The sequence below is a fragment of the Cyprinus carpio genome, chromosome A4, assembly GCF_018340385.1.
Source record: "Cyprinus carpio isolate SPL01 chromosome A4, ASM1834038v1, whole genome shotgun sequence".
In the NCBI taxonomy this organism is placed as follows: domain Eukaryota; kingdom Metazoa; phylum Chordata; class Actinopteri; order Cypriniformes; family Cyprinidae; genus Cyprinus; species Cyprinus carpio.
Window position 1 is genome coordinate 8,934,998 of NC_056575.1, and position 24,134 is coordinate 8,959,131.

Here is a 24,134-nt window from a genome sequence, read left to right on the forward strand (position 1 = left end):
TAATCCAGGAATAAAAAAAGAGACTGTGACTAAAAAGTATTGATGGAATGGCAGTAAATTATGTGAAGCCACCAGCACTGAAGTGCCCGCGGCATCTTTACGACCCTCCTGAATGGAGAATCTGAGACATGACTGTGAAGGTGAGAAAAGGTGCCGCAAGCGATTTTAGCCTTCAGTCATATGTGTGATACAGTATGTGTGAAAATCAGTTGAATCGCTGGAAGTTTAAAGGTTTCTGTACCTCTGGTTGCTGCAGAGTCAGCAAGATGTTTAGGGGTCTGCAGAAATTAACTTTTTAGGGTTGTCAAAATTAATATTTAAGATTTTTATATAAATAATCAAAATTAAACAAACAAAAATAAACATATATATATATATATATATATATATAATTATAAAATTATATATAATTTTTTGATTTTTAAAACTAATAATTTTATGTTTTACAAATGTTTTATAATGTTTTATGTTTTAATATATATTTTTAAATATCCATCAAAAATATTCATAGAATAATAAAATAACTAGGCACCCCTAGTTTTAACAGTAATAAATAAATAAAAACAAAGTATAATAATAACTAAAAATAAAATAACAAATAAAATGGAAAATATCAAAAATGAAAAATATAAAAAACTATTTTTTTATTTAAAAGTTTATACAGTTAGATACAGATACAGAGTACCATTTCTCAAACAGTGTGTAGAAAACATGTTGCCTCTATAGCCTGAATATAATATGACTTTTCTTCACTTAGTATAAATGGGTCTTTATAAATTAAATTGCTATTATATTTTAAGAAGGGAGTTATTCACAAGATTATACACCTAATTTGGTGTCCTTAGCATCAAAACATTACTTTTTTTTTTTTTTCCCGTTGTGTCACTGCTCACATAAAGTTAAACTACGCTAAACTTGGTCGCATCATAAATGGTCTGTCACGTCTCCTCTAATAGCTAGTTCTCACTAAAAATGAACAACTTCCAGTTGCTTTAATGCTGCAAACCATTGTCAGTGTAAACAAACAAGTACAGGTCATCTCTAACAGTCTCACAGTGCCCTTGAAACACACAGAGCGCCAACAAAAGAGATCGATAAAGCCCTGATGGCCGGAATTTATAGTAACGAGTCCGTATAATCAAATAAGACTCTGTAAGGCCGCTGAAAGAGGAAAAGCATGACCTAAAACATAAATGAGAAGTGCTTTTGTGGCCAGTGACAATCTTCCCATCTTATCAGCCAATAAGCGAGTGAATCCAGGACCTCAGGATGTCAATTATCATTGACTACATGTCCCAGAATGTACTAGAGACTTTGAAGTCCACCCATGACCGCACCGGGAGAAATGATCAGGTCATGTGGCTATAATGTCAATAATGCAATATCGCTTACTTAACGAGGATTATGTTCCATAACCCCCAAAAAATGGCACCACAAAGGTGTCCTCTGGATTCACTGTGTATCTTCTGCGCAACAAAAACCACTGCATGGCTCAGCGCTCGTCTGGCTTCGTACAGTGACTCTGAGCTTTTCTGTAATGTGCTCTCTCCTCTGGTAGATTAGAGCTCAGCTACAACCACAGATGGAGAATAAAGACCAGATATAATACAGAGGAAGAGAGCAACAGAGAGAGAAAAACCTCTTTAGCCTTAGCGTAGTTTAGAGACAAGGAAACAGCCGGGGAACAAATTAGTTCTGCTCTGTTTTCCAAAGAGATCAAATAAAACACACTAAAAAAGACAAAAACAGACTTATCAAATAAAGCACAAAAGGAGACATTCGAACGGATGCAGTCCTGTTTTGCATATCCCATTCCTGTAGACGCCACGGGTTCAACTGCAGAAAAATGCATGATTTAAAAAAAAAATTATATTGTGTTTGTGTGTTTGTAAATCGCTTTGGAAAATAAAATAAAATATACAGGATCTACTAAGTGACAGACATTTTTAACATATGGAGACATCAATCATTATTTAAAGATAACTTTTCATCTTGCATGTTCAGCAATACACACTGCATCTTCACTCCCATTGGCTGTCGCTGCTGATTTGCATAAGTTGAATGCTGCCCAACTTGGCAATGGTTTTTTGCTCATGTGGCATTAAATACCACCAAAAGAAAAAAAAAATCTACCTGAAAATATGAGACTGAGTTTTTATTAAACAATGAAAATGAAAATCACTCTGGAAATATTGAAGCTATAAAGTCAAAACCCATGAAAGAATGGAATAAATGTGTTTATCAGTGATATTAATGAGAAACAAGGAGTGATACAAGAGGATGAGGATGAAAGAAAAGGGAAGGAACATTACGGGGGTTGTTTGGAGAGGTTTTCTGCTTGGTCTGGCTGCGGGACTGGTCGGGGTGGTAGGTGTTATAGTGTTGATAGGGAAGGAAGTTGCTGTTGTTGTTGGTTCCGGATTCCCAGGGCAACGGCCGGTTACTCCTCTGCACCTTGACTGTCCACACGAAGAGGAGAGAGAGGGGGAACGTGAGCAGGAGGAAACATACTGTACAACACCACATAAATGCTAGTGTATAACACATATAAGATGAAACATACTGTACAAGGAGAGACACTTTTCAAACTGCGATTAACCCTGGAAAAAACTACCATGGTTAAAAGGGACCCTAGTTTAACAATGTTTAATGAAGAGTTATTTAGTCTGCTTTGTGATTAGGCTTTCTTCATAAGTACAGAAATGGACTAAAACAAGGAAAACTTAAACAAAACATATTTAATATTTGTTGCTGGGATAGTTTATTAAAAAGTGATGCTGTACCAAACCTATATGACAGAAAATGAGTAAAAAATAAATACATATAAAATAAAATAAAACAAATTTGGGGGCAAATTATACCTTTAGAAAATGTTCTAGGTCGAAGCAACCAATGTCACAATTAATGTAAACCTCACCAAAAATGCACCTGCAAGCTACTTTCTGACTTTCATATCGAACAAGCAGACTGAATATCTGCAGTAGCAGGCACAAAGAAACAAAATACAAACATTCACATATTGTAGCAAGGTTTTTATTCTCCTCAAAGCGTCCTCCTAGGAATACACAACTATGGACATCGGCATTGATCATTTTCTATTTTGGCTCCTTTCTGTTTCACAGTTAATTTTAGCAGTATGTTTGCTGTGCTTTCAAACAAACAGGCTGGAAAGAGAGATTACAAAAGCAGTCTGAGAGAGAAGAGAGAGGCGAACTGGAGGGCAGCTGCTGCAGGAGGGATTAGACAGGAAAGAGAGTTGGTAAAAGGTGAAGGAGGGGTGTGTTTTTGTGTAAGGCAGGAGACTAGGGATCCATCATCCAATAGCATCAAACAGCAGCACAGGGTTAAAAGACAGTGAAGAATCCATTGAGACCGTAGGCAATCAGGCCTGAACAGATGAGAACCATTACTTTTACAATTATGTGTATGTGGGAAATAAAGAGGGAGACTGTTCATGAATCATAGAGAGAAGAGGGGCAAATGAAAATATGATGAGTGTGTTTACAGGCATTAATGTAGAATCTCTATACCAAGAGTGTCAACAAATGAATTTTTTTTGGCGTTATGATGTATTTATTCATCATATATATATATATATATATATATATATATATATATATATATATATATATATATATATATATATATATATATATATATAAAATGGTTATGACATTTTTAAATTGTTCTTTATTATTATTTTTTTTTAAGTTAACACAATAAAGCAATAAAGGTCTCATTATACTAGAACTGTCAACATATTAAAATATTTACAATTAATCATATAATGTTTTTCATTCATTCATTTTTGGAAATTCAGCTTTGCCATCACAAGAATAAATTACTTTTCAATATATGAAAATTAGGGGTGTCCCTGACTAAGGATTATCATAGCTGAATCAGAATTTTCGAATCTTGCCGATATTTGACTGATAGTCGAATCATATGTTTTGGGTGTGGGGCAAAATACATTACCAAGAGTCAATTCAGACATTCGACAGTCATAATTACATTAACACACAGGGAAAATGTGTAACAGACCCCTCGCGGATACAAACGGGGTAAATAATGTTTTATGTTTGGATTAAAAGATTAAAAGATAAAAGCGAAACCCTAAGAATTCAGAACATTTTTTACAATAGTGCTCTCATTATAGCATTATGTATATGACAGTTGTTATTAATGTTAAGGTACGTATTTTAATAATAATTAATACTGGTACATATAATACAGCATGTGGTATGTGTGTAGTATACACTCTATAGTGTGCACTTTACACAATGTACTACAACAAAATACATGCACATGTTAGCTGAGAAAAAAGACTGTGTTCTGTGTTTGAATCAGAAACAAGCAGGGATTGGCCTGGAGGGATAATATTTATGTTTTCATCAGTAGATTCAGATGTTTTCTGTGACACATTCACTACCGCCTACGGAAGCCCACCAAACTGATGTCGTGAATGCATGAGCATGCGGTGACAAGGTAGAATGTGTTTATGTGCTGCATACGTGTGTTGTGTCTTCAGCCAGCCGTCTGTTGCTGAGGCGTTTCCAGCATTAGCCAGCTGTCTGGAGTTTTACAGCGGCTGGCATTTAGGTCTGTGTTAGTGTAGAATGCGTCACTGCACTAAATCTGATTGAGCTGAGGAAATGGACTACACGTCTGTGAACTGCGTAGTAGACGTGCCACTGCATAGTAATGCCAGAAGCATGACATGCCTGTAAACGTGTGCAGCTCTTCACAGGAATCAGGAGTGAGCTTCGTCCACTTAGTGTGTTTGAAAGGTGCTCTAAACTCAATTTCCTTCCCTTAAGAGCTAATCAAGGCACCTCCCACCAGCTGACCTGAGGGTCACTTCATTGCTTTCTAATGTGGGGCCTCTGAAAACTCCCAACAGTGATCTACAGGACGCATTAGTATGCTGTGCAGGTCCACTTTTATTTATGTTCTCAGGGCTCAGGCTTTATTCCACGTTCTTATTAAGTTCCAAACATAAAGGTCATTCAGCCACTGAACTTGTGGACATTGCAAAACAATTAAATTCATCGATAGGATTTATTTATTTATTTACTCACTCAGTGAAGGCCATTAGCAGAACATCTATACATATAGATGGATATATATGATGATTTTTGACGTACTTAAGTATTTGAAATTAAAAAGTACTGATCGGTGAATGTTTATGTTGTAATTAAACATAATACTTGAATATTTAACAATTTTATATTATACCTGTATATTTTATATAATCCTATTGCTCAAATTACTAGGGGGAATGGTGGCTTGTCATACACTATCAAAGAATTAAATATTTTAAGTAGAATTGTTAAAAGTGTTCGTCTTGTTGATACAAGTGTTGCTAATTGATGAAAAGTGTGTTGTTGCTGGAACAGTTGTTTTGTACACTGTAATGGATTTAAGATAATAAACAGGTAAGAATAGCATTCTATGTCCTCATCTTTATTTATGAGGTGAAAAGCTGTGCAATTAGCAATACGATTATATATTATGCCTTAAATCTCTTAGTCTAGGCTCACAGCCGTTTGTTAGGAACTGTTTTGCTTTGCAGAAGCGTTGCCTTTATTTAAACTCAAATCAATATTTTGGGTCTAATTATTTACTTATGTGGCAAGTAGGTGCGTAATAAGCAGGATAATGTTCATCCAACCATTTGTTATCACAGAATAAACCCACTCATCTGCTTTGAGTGTTCACCCTGTTGGTGTTCATTCTGCGATAACTACCCTAAATAAAAACACTTTACCTTACTCTCTAAATATACTGTGTGGTTGCTAACTAGCCTAAATCAAAAGACTTGATTTTGGTCTTTAAATATGACTCTGGTCTGGTCATTCTTGCCTGGCTCTGCTCTAGTGTGGTTCCACATCTTTGTGCTTTAACATTATTCCTATCAGGAAGTACAGCAGCGTTAAAGCCTTTGTCTCTGCGTTTAAACGTTAGCTTCCTGCTCCTGATAAGATGTGACAGGGCACACACTGGATGTCATAAGAACATATTCTCTGAGAATCATTGTTGCTTTAAACGTTTGACATCAGATCTCTTTATCATTGCATTTGGTGGCACACAGCCTAATAAAAACCTGTCAGGTGATAAGAACAAGCTTTTGAACACCACATAACCCCTGACAACCTGAGACACAAGGCAAGATGCACTATCCTTGCACAGCCCTGTTTGCACTATGGATATCTCTACAGGAAAGATGATTACATATTGTTATGGTAACCATCATGTGGACAGAACACAGCTGGCCTTGCATTGAGATGTCAAACGCTGCATTCAGACAACCTACTATATCTAGGAACTACAGGACTGATATCAAAGACACACAGGAATTATGTTCACAGGCATCAATTATGCATATGCCATCACTTTCAATATCGATTAACTCATTAAAGTTGCTCATTAATATCTCCGCTCTTTCCTCAGAGCACTGAGGTTTGAAGAGGTGACCAAAAATAAAATGCAGACTGAGTAAAACTGGACTTTTATAAATAAATATGCACTCATCCACTATGTTTTCCAATCTGCATCAGTTTAGTGGTCCTACACTCTAGAAAAAGCCTAATGGAGCGTTTTAAGGGTGTAAAAAGAGCCAAATCAAGTCGAAATCAAACAAGGATGCAGGGAAATGCCCATCCCACATGAGATTAAAACACTTCTTCAACTGAAAAAAAACTCTAGTCCAGAGTGAGTGTGAGTCTCTTACCATGTTCAGGGCCCTTGAGAGCCAGTCTTGTCTGGTGGTGGGGCAGAATCTCCATTTTGACGTGTTCTGAAGCGCTAGCTAGCAGCTGGGTGGCCTCGGCCAGTGTGCAATACTCCATACTTGTGCCGTCCACCGACAGGATGTGATCACCTGCATGCAGCGCACCACACCTGCAAAAGAAACAAGATCACATCCTGTTCTGACAGCGCTAAACATCTACTGAATTGCACTTATCACAGGCACCATTTCAAACTAATTCTTCTCAGTACTACAATTATTATGATCTAATATCAAGCCTTTCAGTAGTCCAACATAAGTTGATATATTAGTTTTTATACATTGTTAATACATTAACAGTGATTTTAAGTCAATCTTGAGTAGAAGTGCACTCTCCAGTAGACATGCACATTATGGTTCCAAACTGGGCACTTAAATTGGCGCCTTGTTGATGGAAAAGGGGTTTAAGGTGTATTATAATTCCCTCCCAATGTTTCTCCCAAAAGCAAACTCTTGAATCATTTTCAAAGTGCTAATCTGTTCTAATGGAAAGGTTTGCACTTGCTCAGCACTCGGCCACCTTTATTATTGTTCCAGGCCTTTCTGCTGGCATAAAGGCTAGATGAGTTATTGAATTTCTATAATAAGCTGCTAAGCTTTATGCATTTCAAACTTTGAAAATTTCAGAAGCAGGCATCAGGTTCCTGCAGCGCACATGTCTCTCCTCTCCATGCATTGATCTGGCTCACAGAACAATGGAAACATGATGAGTAATGATGCTTCTTTCATAAGGAACTGAAACGGTTGCCTTTATATGCATGTGGGAAATGAATGCGGCAGTAATTACCTATCGGCGATGCTGGCTGGTTTGACCTTGTCAATGATGATGACCTGCTTATTGCAGTACATGGAGGTAGAGAGAGCCAGACCTAAACTGGAGCCCATGGACTTGGCTACCTCTACCAGCAGCGGGCCTGAAGCTGTGGCTACAGAATCTGTAAAGTAGGGAAAAGACAGTGATTATATTCAGAAAATGGACACTGCAAGGGTACAGAGTGGCTCATAACCTGTGGCTTTTTTGGTATATTAATGCAAATCAGAAAGCTTGGCCTGGATGTACAATCCAGAACTTGGATGAAGCCTAAATCAAAAAGCTGCACAGAGAAAACTGAAACTGTGGTCTGAAAATGTTCATGATATATTTAGGTAAACCAATCCAAGGCCTTATATGCTTACTTGGCATCTACTAAAGCTCTGCTAATGATCATAATCCTCACTGCATGGACATGATGTGAAGGTTAAGAGGTATAATATGTATAAGATGAAGACTGTTTAACACATTTCAACTTATATACATATATATTTTAACCGGAGAATGCATAATTAAACTCAAATCACTGCATTAGGTAATAAAACATCAAACCAATGCTATTTTTAAGACACATTGAATTAATACAGTACATCGTTGCACGAAAATATGAATAAATAAATGCAATAGAAATATCGGTCAAAAATGTAGACAACAGTATTTGAAAATACAGTCATCACATTATGTGAATAAAGTCAACATTGAGAATCATCTCAAAAATAAAACAAGAATACAGTTTTAACATCACAAGATTAAAATAGTAAGAATAATTTTAAGAATAAAGTTCAAATTCCTAGAAAACAATTGTTGTATTGTGAGATTTTTTTCTCTCAAAATATTATTATATAGCATTGCAATTAGTATGTTTTGTTCACCTAAAATTATTATAGCATTACTTTTCCCAAAATATTATTACACAGCATTATGAGATTAAAGTAGTATTGTTTTCCTCCAATTATTTTTATATTGCATTATTCTTCTCACAATACTATTACACAGCATTCAAAGACTCAATAAGTATTGTGATTTCTTTGAAAATATTTCACAATTTTACTCTCATAACGACTTTATTCTTGAAAAGCTTTTTTTGATGGCAATTTTAGTGGAGCGTGTGAATACACCTGTGGCTTGTCTGCTGTGGCACCTGTGTGAACTTGAGGGACTGATTGCCTTCATAGAATAAATCCAATAAGAATCACAATTACACCACTATGTTAACAACTTAATTTGATATTTTGCTTCTAATGCAATGGAATTACATACATTTGTAAGTGTAGCTTAAGTGCCTAAACACCTGGAGGAAGAAGAAAAAAAAACATAACGGATGACTGTTATACACCCACACACACATGTACACACACCTCATTAATGTGAATGAGGGTGAATGGCTGCGGTTAGACCTGTTAAAGTCTAATGGAGGTAATTCAACATCTCAGTTTAGTAATGGGCCGCACTAAAAGACCTCATTACACCATACGTCTTCAGAGCACAGAGGAAACACCACACGTAAACACATGTCACACGTCCGTTCTTACAGCCCATTCCCAACATGTGCAGATTTCACTTGACACCCATTACAAAGAGAAATAGCTCCTGCTGTTGTGTGTGGAGCGGACAGAAGGAGCAGTCGGTCTTTAGTTAGAGCGGGTGTACAGCTGTCTGCTGTCAGGTTTGTCAACTTCTTCCCTGCATTCGCGGTAAACACACTTGCTACCATCGCAAAATGCCAACGTACTGGGGAAACTCCTGCGCTAGTCTAAAAGATGCTGCTTTGGTGTGTAAAGTGGATCTACTGTATAAAGACTCAAGCATAAAGTGATGTTTAAAATGTTGAACAGTGGTGTAGAAGCTTGGGATGGGAACAAGTTAGTACCCAAGTAACAAAGAACTGTGTCACCTGTGATTGTTTTAAAGCATTTATCAATGATTTACTATATTAACTACATGGAACTATACCACTTTTGGGTGAAACATTACAATCTGATTGGTTATAGAACACAGGGTTTCTGCAGGGTTTATGAAAACTTTTTAAGACCAAGTAAAGACAATTAAGGAATAAACTGAATGGAACACAATACGTCAATATGGTCTCTAAATGTAAATGTCATTTATTAGCAAAGCTTTACATTTGAAAACACAACTTCCAACTGATCTCCATTACTTTTTAATTCATTTTATAAAATGAATAGCTGTGCTCCACACCACTAGATTATGTAAATTAATTTTATTGTACCTTCTGATCATACTGCAAAAAAGTTTTGTTCTTCCTCAGTATTTTTTGTCTTGTTTCCCAGTGCAAATGTCTAAAGATTCTTAAATCAAGACACATTTACTCGACAAGCAAAACAACATAAAATAAGAAGTCTTGTTTAATAAGAAACTGATAAAAAGTGAAAAAGTGACTTTATGATTAAAACAATAACAAATATCTACCAATAGGCTCTTGTTTTAAGCATAAACTCACTTCATTGTGTTCAGTTTCTCAGATATATATAGTATCTATCTATATATAGTATATATATAGTTCATAATGTTCAATTTGCATCTCAAGTAAATTAAAGTAAATTTAGATATTTGCATTGGAAAACAAATAAAAAATGCTGAAGAAGATATATATATATATATATATATATATATATACATTATATATATATTAATACCTTTTTTAGGCCAAATTAAGACCATCAAGACCTGCAGAAACCCTGAAACAGCTAAACTGAAAATTGGCTGCCAGGTAGATTGTCTGAGTAGGCAAAATGACCAACATGTCCTGCACATTTCTAGTGGAACTGTGGGATAGCTAAACATGCTAAATGGGATCCAAGTGATCTCGCTGAGCTGCCATGACAGCCCATTATGATTAAACTCCTTTTTCCAGCCCCTGATTTCCAATTTCACCTTCCTGCCCAGCCTCACAGACCCACCTGACACCAGCTGAACAGAGAGGAACAGACTATCCATTAATAAAGCCAGAGGTGGGGAAATAGTTCAGTCACATGGGTGCCATCACACTGATGATGGCTTGATTGAGGAACTCATGAGGAGCGTTCTTGTTGCCATGAAGGGCTGTAGGAGCATGTGGCAATGGGAGGAAAAGCGGTTGTAAATTGTGTTGAATGCTTTGTCTCTGGTGATTAGTTTTAATCAAACCCACTTCTGTATGTATCCAATGGTGCAGAGCTGAGCGGCCATTTTTAATTCCTTCTCGTGGAGTAAAGCAAGCGGTGTCAAATAGATGAGATAATGCTCAATATTATGCAAATGAGATATGAAAAAAGCTGGTCAGCAGCCGATCACTGAGAACCAAAGTCAAAAATAAAGCTGGCCTCTTTCCGACAATAATTGAGCATATATGAATATTTTATTGAATTTATGTTGTAAGCAATCATAGATTATATGAACTCACATTTTACAGAAAAGCAGTGATCACATTTTCCACTGTTCAATGATTTTTTAAATGAAATCAAGTAATTTCAAAAGGAATCAATGCAATTGCGAACTTCACATGAGGGCGAAAGATTTTTTCTTTGCAGATTTCTCAATGGATTCAAGTTGCTCATGTGTATTTACCACGTAGACCAACAGAAAGCTGTTTCTGATCATGCATTACACAATAGTGTACAAGAAATGTGGAATCACTGATCCAGCTGTTTGAAATAAACTGTTCATAAGAGCTGATTTTCAGAAATGAGTCAAGATTTTTCAGTCTTCTGCACCAATGAGCATGTACCGTACGGAGCAGGAGAGTTGATAAAATAGCAAGAAAGAGTGTGAGGTGAGAAGAAAGGGTAGAATGAGGGTAAAGATTGTTTTAGGTGTGGAGAAAGCACAATATTTCAGACAGAAATCCAGGACAGAATGATCTGAAAGTTACACAGCAAGACTTAAACTGAGAAGGAAAGTGCACTGACCAAAAACCCAGTCGAACAGGCACTGGGGGGTAGTTAGCCTTTTATGTTGTTCAAACAGATGGGCATATCAGTGCAGTGAAGCAGGATGTGCCTTTCCACTGGGCACAGCAAAAAGAGAATCTATCACTTCCGGGTCAGAGCCCAACAAAGACATCGGAAAGATGAGTTACAGCCATGGGCCACTTCAAATATTAGAGAATTTCCTTTTCATTACAGTTCAGCTCACTCGCTGTCACCCACTTTCTTGTTTTTGGCATCTCATTCAGCTCTTTGGCACGCTGTCATGTCACAAATGCTACAAAAACATATTGACGTTCAAGAGCTGGATAACAAAATAATTGTGATCTTTTTCAAAATTGCTAAAATTTTACATTCTGTAATTGCTGTTTTTAGTCAATATGCGTTTACAAATACTATAATGATCTTCCAGCTGGAACGATTAGGCCTTGACAGAACACAACACAAGAACTGGTCTTCAACGAATCACAAAGGGAATCTTCTTGAAAAAGTTACGGCCATTAAGGAAAAAGTACTTGAAAGAAACAAAACAGTATAACATTATAATCGTACCTAAAATGAAATGCAATTAAAATCAGAGTTAAAAACTTAAACTGAAACTACAAATGTGCACTACAATATAAACAAAATCTAAATTTAATTAATTATTGTATGTTACTTTTTCCTAATCACTTGTCTAGCAATGTAAAATTATTAAAACTGAAATATTACATTAAAATATTCAGTCATAATATTAAATGTTATGAACTATGTACATAATATTGCTAGCTCCTTTATGATAAATCCCATGTATATTTCCCTCATGTAATTACTATTTGAATTAAAAAAAAAAGTTAATTGTCTGGGGGCGGGGTTAGTTGAAGTGGGTGTGTCCTTACCCATGACTGACACATCATACTCTATGAGAAGAGTGGCTTCCTGGCCACATTGTTTGAGGATGCTCATAGCCTCTGCGTGAGATGCTCCATGCAGACGAATTCCGTCAATACTGAGCAGCCTGTCGCCGGGTTTGATGGTACCTTCCCTGAGAGAGAAAACAAAACACAACGAAGACTGAAATTGCAGAAGAAATGTGCTGTACACCAGAAAGGCACCCAGAGACACAATACCATTTGTACTGTGTGTCCTCTGCTTTTTTGCTTGCAACAATAAGCCTTTAAAATGCCGGAAAGGTTACAGGCTTTATAATTCCACACATTCCATCTGTTATCATGGCAGGCAGGTTACTGTACGCCTGTGTTCCAGAGACCTCACCAGAGATGATCCCACAGTAACTCCTAAACTATTAGAGGCAGGAACTGTACTGAAGCTCAAAAGATATAAACATAAACTCATGTACCTTCTGAAGTACTCAAGAACATGGGGAAAATGTGAGCATCTCTAATGGAGCATCAGGAACTCAATGCTCTTGAACTGTCTGATGAGCAAAAAACTGGCATATTCTGAATATCAATCTGAAAGATGTGGACTGCTGAGCTTTATGTGAGGACAGTTTCAAAAAACACTTTAACCCCGGAAATAACAGGGAGCACCACAAGAGACGAGTTTTGGTTAAGAGGCCTGATTTATGACTCAAACGAAATGAAATTTGCTGTTTTTATTTTCCAAGGGGGCCATTCTCCGTGACTGCAAGATGTCAGAGGCCAGTCAATATTAAATTGCAGAGGAACAGAACACAATATTTATAGAAAAACAGGAGCCATGCCACTGAACAAAAGAAATGGGAATATTCTCTCGGTAAGAAATGAAATTACCAGTGTGCAAAATGAATATTGATAAGAGTTGAGGGGAAAGGGAGAGACGGGCTGGCGTGTAATGACGGTAATAACACAGCAGTTCAAACACCAGAGCGAGTGAAATATCACGCCGGTCCATTTGCAATTCTCAAGCGAGTGCTGAAGTTACGGGACAATCTATTCCAGTTCAGAAAGGAAACACTATTTTCATCAAGCAATTTCTTGCCATTTCACAAAAACGACTACAGTTCAACTGTGCCGGACTGGTAAAGATAAAAATCCAATCCATTACAATGTACCACAGAGAGAAAAACAGATGTATTTGGTTAAAAATAACTATTTAAACATTTAATGTGACTTGCAAAAATAAAGTCAGTAATTAAAAGACACTGAATAATAAATTAATAAAAAAGACTCCTACTACTTACTCATTTATTTGTAATCAACAGCATCATAAACTGATTTTTAAACAATTTTCCATAACCTAGTAAACTGCCTACAGATAAATCACAGCTACATTCAAAACTGATCAATAATGTAAGAAAATGAATTATTCTAACTCTTCAGATACCTTTTTGGCCAAATTATAAAGCTGAATCCTTAGGGAAGGAAATCCTATAATAGAAGATAAAAGTCTGAATAAAGATTACGGATATACTTACATATTTATAGTTCACCCTGAAAAACATATTAAACCGCACTAAGATGTTCAGAATGGTCTATCGGTGGATTTTAAAGGGATTCAGACCACTTTTCAGCTGGTTAATCCGCCCAACTAAACCAGCTCGGAGAACAGTTTACACCAGATAAATCCAGCTTAAACCATCTGAGACTAGCAAAACAACTTAGGTATTAAAGAAGGTTTTAAGGATTTAAAGAAGGATAGTGTCATTAAAATTTTATCATTTAATATTATTATTGTGTGTGCTATATGTATTTTTATGCTTATTAGAGTATCCTGACATTAGCTTAGCAAAATGCTAACAACAAACTCCATTGAAATCAATTGTGAGTTGAGTCTGTGCTATTTGTATGATCCAGAGTGCCTCTAATCATTTAGGATGCCGTTTTGTTTGGGAAAAGAGCTTTAATGTCAGTGCTGAGGAATCCAGTTCAGTTCAAGACCAACTCACCTGTCAGCCGGACCGCCGGGTCTGATGGTTGTTATGGTAACCGGGCGAGATTTGTTTCTGTCTTCATGGGCGCCTCCTGCACCATGAAAAACAACAACAACAAAAAAAAACTTGTTTTGACACACACTTGTAGACAAATGTAGCCATATAGCAAAACCTTTCATTTACACTCCAGGATATTTTCTCAACATCACATACGTTTAACCTACTGTACACTTAGAAAATGAGGTGAATCATAACTCTAAATACTAGGTTAGTGGCACATACTAAGGGCCATTTGCACACCTCACTGAAATTTCCATATCATTCTCAACAAAAGCACCAGATTATACATTAAAGCTGCTGCTCTCTATAAAATTGCATGCCATTGAATTCACAAATGGAGTCTCAAAGATGAAAAGAAAGTCCTCAAAATGCCTCTTTGAGACAGATTTGAGAAAAGGAGCAAAGCTAACCAAGACCTTGACAGGAAATCTTTTTTTCTCTCTCTCTCTTCAAAAGACTTCCTACTCTAGATGGATCTGAAAAAATGGTCTCTTTCTTTTAATGAAGTCTAAAATGGTGCTTGGTAAATATTTGGAAATTGAGCGTTAGTGGCACGACTGAAAGCTGCTTCGACTCTTTTCATTGGGCCCAAGGGCAGTGAAAGAAATCTTCAGAGAAAAATGGTCTTTTTTTGTTTGATGTAGATGTGAATGTAAGTGTGTTGATGAGGCGAGCTCAAAGATATTTGAACTGGGATGTGAGGAAGTCTACAGAGGCACTCACCTCTGATGACGAAACCGAATGTATTGCCTTCTTTGTGCAGCGTCACCTCCATGCTTTTGAACATGACCCCTGAGCCCTGTACAGCTGAAGAAGGAAACAAGCAGTTCAAAGTTCTGCCAAGATTTCAATGCATGACCAGAACACATAAATAAACAAACTAAATTGGTGTTTACGTCATTGAGAATGAGGAAACTAAGCGCAAGATTGCTGTTATAAAACATGTCTCATTTTATCGCTATATACACTGTGTGTGTGTGTGTGTGTGTGTGTGTGTAAAAATACAATTTACATAAAAAAGTAAAATGTATAAATTACATATACACATAAACACACACATATACACATGCAAATTATATTTATAAATGTTTTAATATAAGAATAAAAACATAAATAAAATTACTTTTAAAATATAAAATAATACATTTATTAAGTAAGGATACACTGAATTGCTCAAAATTATAAAAAAATACATTATATTAAGTATTAATAATTAAATTACATCTGAAATATGTATTCTGAATATGAAAGGATCCCATGTGTAGAAAATCAGTTTCCTGGGACAACATTCAGTTGTGTTTAACATACAGTTTAGTGTTTATTATACAACAATATTTACCTGTAGAATGCTGCGACTGACCAATCAGAATCAAGTATTCCAGCCGTGTTATAATAAGTAATACCGCTGATTTTCTAATCTCACTCACAGACAGGCGGTAGCTCGTACTCGACCTCCAGGACGACCCTCTCCCCCACATTCTTTAGCAAACTGATGATCTCATCATGACGAAACTTTGTCAAGTTGATTCCATTCACAGACTTTATGTAGTCCCCTACGTTCAACTGGTCACTCCTGCAAAGAAACAGACCAAGAAATAGGTTCTATACATTTGCTGGAGAAAATGTGAGAGGAGGAAATTGCATAACTGAAAGAAGGAAGAAAGAACACAGTAGATAGGCAGGAGAGAAAAGAGCAAACAAAGAAAGAGAAGAAATAAAGACAGGCAGAAAATAAGGCGGAGAGGGTGTCAGGTCGAGCTCGGAGGCGCTTTGATAGCTGATCTAAGCCCATGAACGGAACACTTTGTTCTAAGAAAGCATCTAGTGAGATCAAGACAGGCTGCTCCAGTCTCCATCTCGCTCTCTCTCGACACACATACACTCAGATGAAAGCTCTCGCGTTTTACAAGACGGCCTGATTGTCAACAGATTCTAGAAGAACGAGTGTGATGTTAGGCAGTTTATTTCAGCTCCAGTAAAATTATAAGGGCAAGTGTCTCTGTGGTAATAAGATATAAGAGTTGATACACAATGAAACGTTTAAATATGAACAATTGATCTAAGGAAGAAAAGTATCTGTGACTGTGAAGAGAAGGGTATAAAACATGTGCGGCTTTTACTATACGACATGTACAGTGTATCAGTGTTCTGGGATATCAATATGGATCCTTTTTCTGAGGATTGTGGGTGTGTGTGTTTAGGGGAGGGCTGATACACTAGCGAACAGTAGGTTGTCTGCCATGCTTGACAGCCAATAGGGAAATGGGAGAAAAGTTCTGGCTAATGCAGTATTGATTAAAAGATTATGTCTTCCTTATTCACACGCACACACAGACACAGACAATGTGTACAGAAAAAACAATGTACACACACACACACACACACACACACACACACACACAAAGAATATACTTCCAAGACAATGCTCCAGCACGACAGACTATGCAAACATTGATCTCTCCGGGCCTGTCTATTGATGTCTTAGCAAAAATTATTAGCATAAACACAAAAAGATAACAAAAACCTGACAACACAAAGCCATGAAGGTGAATTTCTGCAAACTAGCATCTACAAATCTGAACTGAAAGTTGTTTTTATATTTTCTAAAGAATATGTGATTGGTGCTTGCTAGCTGTACAAAACTAGCCACAACAATGCTAATGTAAAGCTAATATGAGTGATTGCTACAGTATGCAGTTACGGCATTTTAAATGTATTTACCCTGTGCTATGTGGTTGCTAGGGTAGTTGCTAGGTGCCTTACTTAAGTCTACCCCGAATTTATGATATTATGTTTACTACATAATGACTTAAGTACCTCTTTCAGTGTAAGTCTAATGAATTTTTCTTCCCTGAAAAGCCCAAACAAAGATTTCAGACATCACTCATGCCTGAAGCGGAAAGAGTTACAGTATGTGCTAAATAATTTGAGTTGGGTTCAAATTATTACTCTAACAACAACAGCCTTAGCAAACAACACTAAATACGGTTTCTAAATATGTTTCCCAAAACTCAAATCAGATAAGTCAGAGCCACAATGTTTTGCAAATTCAACTTTGCTAATACTGACCTGGCAGCGATGCCGCCCTGGCGCAGGTTGGAGACGCGGGGCTTGCCGTCTTTGTCGATGCCTCCGGAAACTGTCAGGCCCAGAGTAGTGCCTTCCTTCTTGATCAGCTCCACAGTGCTGGTGCCCTTAAACTCATCTGCAGTGCAGAAGGAGGGATGAGGAAGAGGGTCGATGGGGGAGATGGGAGAGGAAGAGCAGAGACAGGAGATGAGAGGGTTACAGGAGCAGAGGAGGCCAGCCGCTGCCATACCCCACTCTCCTCTAAATGATTGTGATCAGGCGTCCCAGTCTGGCCCTCTCTTACACACTCTTTATCTCTCTCTCTCTCTCTCTCTCTCTCTCTCTCTCTCTGTCGTTCTACCCTAGCTGGTAATTAGTTATACACTTTATAGTGCTCAGTGTGTGTGTGTGTGTGTGTCTGCACTTAGCAATAGGTCGAGGACACAGTCGTCCCCAGAGGTGCGCAAAACCTGACAAAACCTTCTTTGACAACACCTGGGAACATCCTCACTTGGAAAAATTTAAATTCAGTAATTAAAAATAAACAGATTAAAAACAATAATTAAAATAATGAATACATGAATACAAACAATAAATAAAAATGAATAGATGAATAAAAAGGCATGAATAAATTAATATTATAAATATAATAAATGACCATATATAGACACAAAAAAACAAAAAAAAAAAAAAATATATATATATAAAAAAAACAAATAAATTTAACACACAAACAAAAAATAAAAATATATATATATGTATATATACACACACACAAACAGTCAAATTGGAGCTTATTTCACACATTATCACATTTTATTCGCCATAGTTTAGAAAATGCTAATAAAATATGACAAGGACTCTGTGTCAGAACAAATTCATCTTGCTAGTGTCAGATAACACTTAAGAAAAACATGGTCAGGTCAAAGTGTCTGAATAATTTTAGGTTTTTATTATTTTATGTATGGTTATTTTACTAGTAGTCCACTGTATGAAGAATTTTTTGCTTATAATATGTCACAGTTTACTTTATTTTGCTATCCTCACTTATATAAATGAACTATAGTGATATATTTATTAAAAATTATTTTAGGGTTATTTCATAGTTTGAATTAGCTTCATATAAATATGTACAGTTTTAGGATTTTTTCTAATTGTGTCCCTTAAATCATTTTGTCTTATATTTACCATCTTTCTCACTGTCTTGCATAGATATTGCTGGTCAAGACAGATGCGTCACTCCCCTATCGACTGGCTGTCATTCAATCCCTCAGTGGGACCGTCAAAGTCACAGTTAAGAATACTGCATATCTGTGCAAGCAGGGCGCTCTCTCCCTCCCTCTCTCACACCCTGCCATCACTACATCAGCTGTCTAAGCTGGAGAAGAAATAAAAATAAGGAATTTGTAATCCCTCTCTCCTGACTGGAGGAAGGAAAAGATGGATTTATATGTGTTTGTTTGCTTTCCTTTCCTCTCTCAGTATGTCTTTCTGTGGCGGGATAGATAGTGAGGAGTGACAAGGCTCTAAACCCCCCTGAGGCTACTGACAGAACACAGTTGCTGAGCATCTCACTGCAGGAGGACAGCAATAACGGTACACAGGCTACAAAAAGTGCCTCTTTGGTGCTTAAAGGCTATAATGAAAGACACTTGCTCTTCTTTAGCAACAAAAAAGCTTCATAAATATTCTGGGTAAACACCACTGTTGGGTACAAGTACTTGAAATGACAGCCATGATAGAACATGAAAGCACATTAATGGAGTGACTTAATTTTGAACTTGAAAACATTTTACACCAATCCAAGTTCAGTAACTACATGCAAATATGCCAAAATAAAGCCTTGCTTTTAATTTTGTGATTTGTTACAGTGGGTGGAACATTCATTGAGATGCATTTTGAAAAGTTTCTGCCCTGAGAGTTGAAAAAAAGACAATACTTCATTAAACAACTGATTAAAATAAGCACAAACAGAACTCAGTGTATTATCTTGAGTGGTCCAAATTAACATTTCTTGCAATGCTTCAGTATTGGTCTTAAGCACAGCCATATCAGCATGCATGCACTTACAGCCGTTAGGTCAGTCTTCACAAACCTCGTAGTGAACAGTTTCTGCATTGACAATGAAATCATGGGATCTGTAAATCCATCAGCTTAGTTTTACTTTAAAATCCATAACTGCAAAACATTTGCATGTAAATCACCCACACAGTGACCTCAGCAGGTGAAGAAACAGATATGACACTGCACTCTGTCTCAGATCGATACCACTGCCATATAGACATGGGAAGGGAGCTATGTTGAAACGTGACCCAGGAGGTTAGCATGGGTCTCAATATCTGGCCTGAACCTGAACCTCTAGGCAAGTCTATGGAGATAAGCAGGGCTCTTGCAGTGCAAACATGCTGATATATCAAAGACAGCAAAGTAATTAAAAGAGAAATCAAACTTATAATGTGCCAACAGGAACTGCTGAATAATTTAGTGTGTGATTGTGAGTGTTTGGGAGTGATAGAGGCAAAACATCTTGTCTTGAGAAAAAAAAACGAGAATCAATATTAACAGGAGTTCAATCTATAACAGGCCTCATGTTGTGTGCCAGTATTTTGATAATTAATTGTAAAAGAACTGCTCAATTTGCCATCAGCTTTCATCAAATAATTTGATTAAAAAGAACTTTGCACTGCTGGGGATTCGCCTGACAGCGAAAAATTACAGTGGGACGAATTATAAATGTTGCTGTCATTTCTCTCCTCACATTCGGGTGAGGAATAAATTATGGGTATTTCAGAGGTTTGTGGCAGCATTAAATTAACTCCCTTCACATGTGGAAGACGGGGAAAAAAAAGTGATATGGTTGACATAACATGCCTTCTGAGGCCAGAAACATACTTTATGCATTTCCACAAATACTTGCAATGTTACATAACAATATTTGATAATAGTTCTTCTGACATGACAATTGACCTAAAAAAAAAAAAGCATAGAAGAAAACCATTTAAGCAAATAGTCTACTATATACACCAATATTGGCCAGAATTATTGGCCGATAACCGATAAATGGCCATTATTAAAATTAATTATTTTGTCTACATAAATAAATAGTTAAAAATGCCACATGTACAGTGTTTTAATAGATTAACATTAGGTGAATATGTATATATATATATATATATATATATATATATATGTTTGTAGTGTGTGTTGTGTGTTTTTTGTGTCGTATGTGTGTGTGTGTGCTGTGTGTGTGTGTGTGTATGTGTGTATGTGTGTATGTATATATGTATGTATGTATTTAATAGCTCTGGTTGCGAAATGTCTTATTGAATTGTTTCTTTTTCATAAACACCCTCCAAGCCAATGCATCCTTCATGCATGTTGTGAGCCATGTCACGCAGCTGCACCGGGGGGCCCACTGGGGTCATTCAATATCCAAACAATTTGCCATGGTCATATTACAAGCTCTGTCTTAAGCTGTCTGGGGAAAGCGTGGTTCTCTCAGTTCACTGAGGGTTCAGCGTAATATCTCGGCCCAAAGCAAGAAAAAGGGCCACTGGGATCTAATGAGCTGTGCTTTGAGGGTTACACTGGGACAGGTGTGGAAGTTGATAAGTTGATCCCATTACTCCTGGTCTCATTTCATTCCATGTCCTCTCTTCCACCTTTCCTGTTTGAATGAGGCAGACAGAGCTAGTGTTGCCTTGCCATGTTGCCACTGTAATGAGATTGGCCATAAGCTTTCTCAAAGCCGACAGATTTCTGTGGCTGGATCGAATGTTACGGCCATCAGACAGGTATTGAGGGGAAGAGACAGAAAGATTGCTTGACACAGCATGTGCGAGAATGATACAAAGCAGGAGATAAAAGTACAGATGGAGTATATGACGGAGAGAGCAAGATATAGACGTCTACCCTGCCAGTTGAGGCACTCGCAGGTTAAAGCACTTATCACTTTTTCAATCTGTGACAGAAAACATTAATCTGCGATCACAGACTGATCCAGATAGCAAACTTGATAGATAATGCACTGAAAAATCCAACCAAACACTGGAAGAAAAACAAAAAAGGGCTTTCAGTCCAAGAAACAATCCAACACTGTATCATTTATTGTAAAAAAGTAAACAATTTGTTAATTTATTATATATATTATATATATAATGATTCCAGATGATACTGTATATGTAAGCATTACTAAGCAAATGTTGGATATGTAATTGTGCATGATCAGTTGCTGTATTTGTACATTTAGATGACCTTTTTCCGTTGTCTAATGCTTACTTAAAGTTCAGTTGTTAAAATACATAATTAAATAATGTAATAATTAACACGGTTAAATGTAATCTTGAGTAAATGTCAAAATGAATACCAATGATATTCAATTCAAAAAGAATACCAAAATGCATGATTTTGTGATGCTTAAATTCACCTTTTTCCCATTGAAAATTATGGGTTGTAGTATTTTATTATTTTATTTATTTAGACAAAACAGTATATAATTTAATAGAGTATATAATAAACATCGTACAGCTTGATTGGATGCACAACCTTTGCTGCAAACAGTAAAAGTTATAAGAAGACTTTTCTCCTTTCTTTTAAAAACTTTCATGTTTTACTTGTATGTTTATTTGCATTTGGTTATTAGCATCTAGCAGTGTTTATCCCTGCTGTTCGCCACGCTATCAGAAACGAACCCCACCAGCTGTGAACCCCATACAGTATGTAGGAAAACACTTCTGTTTTCTATGAAAAGCTCAGACAGGGACAGCAGCGAGGTGTCTGACATTGCTTGGAGGTGTAATGAAAACATTTGGTTAAATGCCCACTGTCACTTCACGGTTTAACTCTCTATGAAGGCTGTAGGCGTACTAGCAGGTGGGCTCAGCACTGAATTGGCTTTCCACCATTGAAACTTTTAGCAGTCAAATTGACAAATTGGGCCATAATTCAATATGGAACCAGGCATGACTAATGGTTGATGCTAGCAACCATTCGCAGGATATAAAAACAAACATATTCATAAACAATTGCTTCAATTACTTCAATTATAACATGGGTGAAAAAAAAGACTGAATACATTACACAATTTCTAAACCGTCCCTTCAGAGGGAAGAAAAATGATCAACTGCAACTAATCAAATAAAAAATGTAATTTGATATTTGCAATCTGAGAATAAATGATCTGTTGTTTAAATAATATTTCTCTTTGATGATGTTCAGTCATGCAGACTTTTACATTGGGGCACGCAATTCCCTTTTTGTGCCATCAAACTCTATTCAGTACAGTAAAATTGACAAACAGTGGTTCTTAAAGGCTGTTTAAAGGTTTACTTCTGATGGACATCATTTTGAAGTTATATGTGAGACAGAGATCAATATTCCCGAACAGAGAACGTTTAGAGACAATCAAAATAGTGGAAAAACACCACAATAATGCATTTCTTTAATACCACCCAAACCACAAGCAAGAAGTACTTCAATCATTTGATTAACTGTGTCATTTTAATACTTAAAAGGCTAAATGTCTGTCTTAATGTGAAAAAAAACTGCCTGTACTTATTTGTATGCTGCACTAACTTCTCCACAGGAGGACAAAACTCACAGGCAAATGAAAATATTATCTGTTGGCTCCTACACCAAACAGGGTCTTCTGGGAGAAAAAGTTTCAGTGCATTTATCATGAATTTTGCACAGGCGCGCTGAGGTATGAAGTACTAGCCCGCACATCTGCTCGCAATCTCTTTACTCATCTTCAAACAACATTCACTTTTAAACCTCAAATATAAACACTGTTTCCTTTGGAAGGGGACAAAGTAGTCCTCAGTAGTTCATTTAATTAATATACTCACAATGTATAACAATACACATCACAGAGGATTATAAGTAGTAACATTGTCGACAAAGGAGTCAACCATTTTATCCAAAAATCATTGATGACAATCAGTGATGACAATAATCCATCATTTCAATGATGAATGCAGAAATTAATACTTTGAGTTGCTAAGGCTACTTTATTAGCAAGCATTGTATGTATATTCTATACAATTACTCTAAATAATATAGCATGCATTTAAGCCTATGAATACACTACTCTTTAAAAAATTTGGGGTCAGTATTTTTTTTTAAATGCATTAATGCTTTTATTAAGTAAGGATGCATTAAACTGACCAAAGGTGACAGTGAAGACATTTACAATGTTCCAAAAGATTTATATTTCAAATAAATGTTGTTCTGTTTAAATTTCTGATCAAATAATAAAGTTAATTTTAGATAATATCAGTATTAAATCAGCATATCAGAATGATTTCTTAAGGATCATGTGCCACTGAAGACTGGAGTAATGATGCTGAAAATTCAGCTTTGCCATTGCAGGAATAAAATACATTTAAAAACGTATTCAAAAATGTATTTTTCACAATATTACTGTTTTAACTGTATTTGTAATCAATTAAATACAGCCTTGGTGAACAAAAGACACTAATTTCAAAACCCTGAAAAAATAATCTTACCAAGCCTATACTTTTAAATGGTTGTGTATACATATTTTACACAGTAAACATCAAACATATTTGTTTATTTATTTAGATTATTATACCTTTTCTATTTTTAAAAATGGGTTTTGTAAGTTTT

The 24,134-nt window shown here is 36.3% G+C and overlaps 1 protein-coding gene across 14 annotated transcripts in view; it reads right to left on the minus strand.

Moving 5' to 3' along the window:
* The window catches only part of LOC109066706 (glutamate receptor-interacting protein 1-like), a 224,518-nt gene that overhangs the window by 42,421 nt on the left and 157,963 nt on the right, over nucleotides 1-24,134 (minus strand). For 10 of the 14 annotated variants that reach the window (XM_042739533.1, XM_042739498.1, XM_042739472.1 and 7 more), the window contains 8 exons: nucleotides 17,508-17,643; nucleotides 15,866-16,011; nucleotides 15,162-15,245; nucleotides 14,394-14,469; nucleotides 12,403-12,548; nucleotides 7,575-7,722; nucleotides 6,731-6,900; nucleotides 2,313-2,459 (listed from right to left, as the gene is read on the minus strand). In XM_042739533.1, the coding sequence (XP_042595467.1) occupies nucleotides 2,313-2,459; nucleotides 6,731-6,900; nucleotides 7,575-7,722; nucleotides 12,403-12,548; nucleotides 14,394-14,469; nucleotides 15,162-15,245; nucleotides 15,866-16,011; nucleotides 17,508-17,643 (1,053 nt within the window). The remainder of the gene's footprint in view (nucleotides 1-2,312; nucleotides 2,460-6,730; nucleotides 6,901-7,574; nucleotides 7,723-12,402; nucleotides 12,549-14,393; nucleotides 14,470-15,161; nucleotides 15,246-15,865; nucleotides 16,012-17,507; nucleotides 17,644-24,134) is intronic. The other 4 variants (XM_042739525.1, XM_042739541.1, XM_042739552.1 and 1 more) reach the window with 1 other exon arrangement.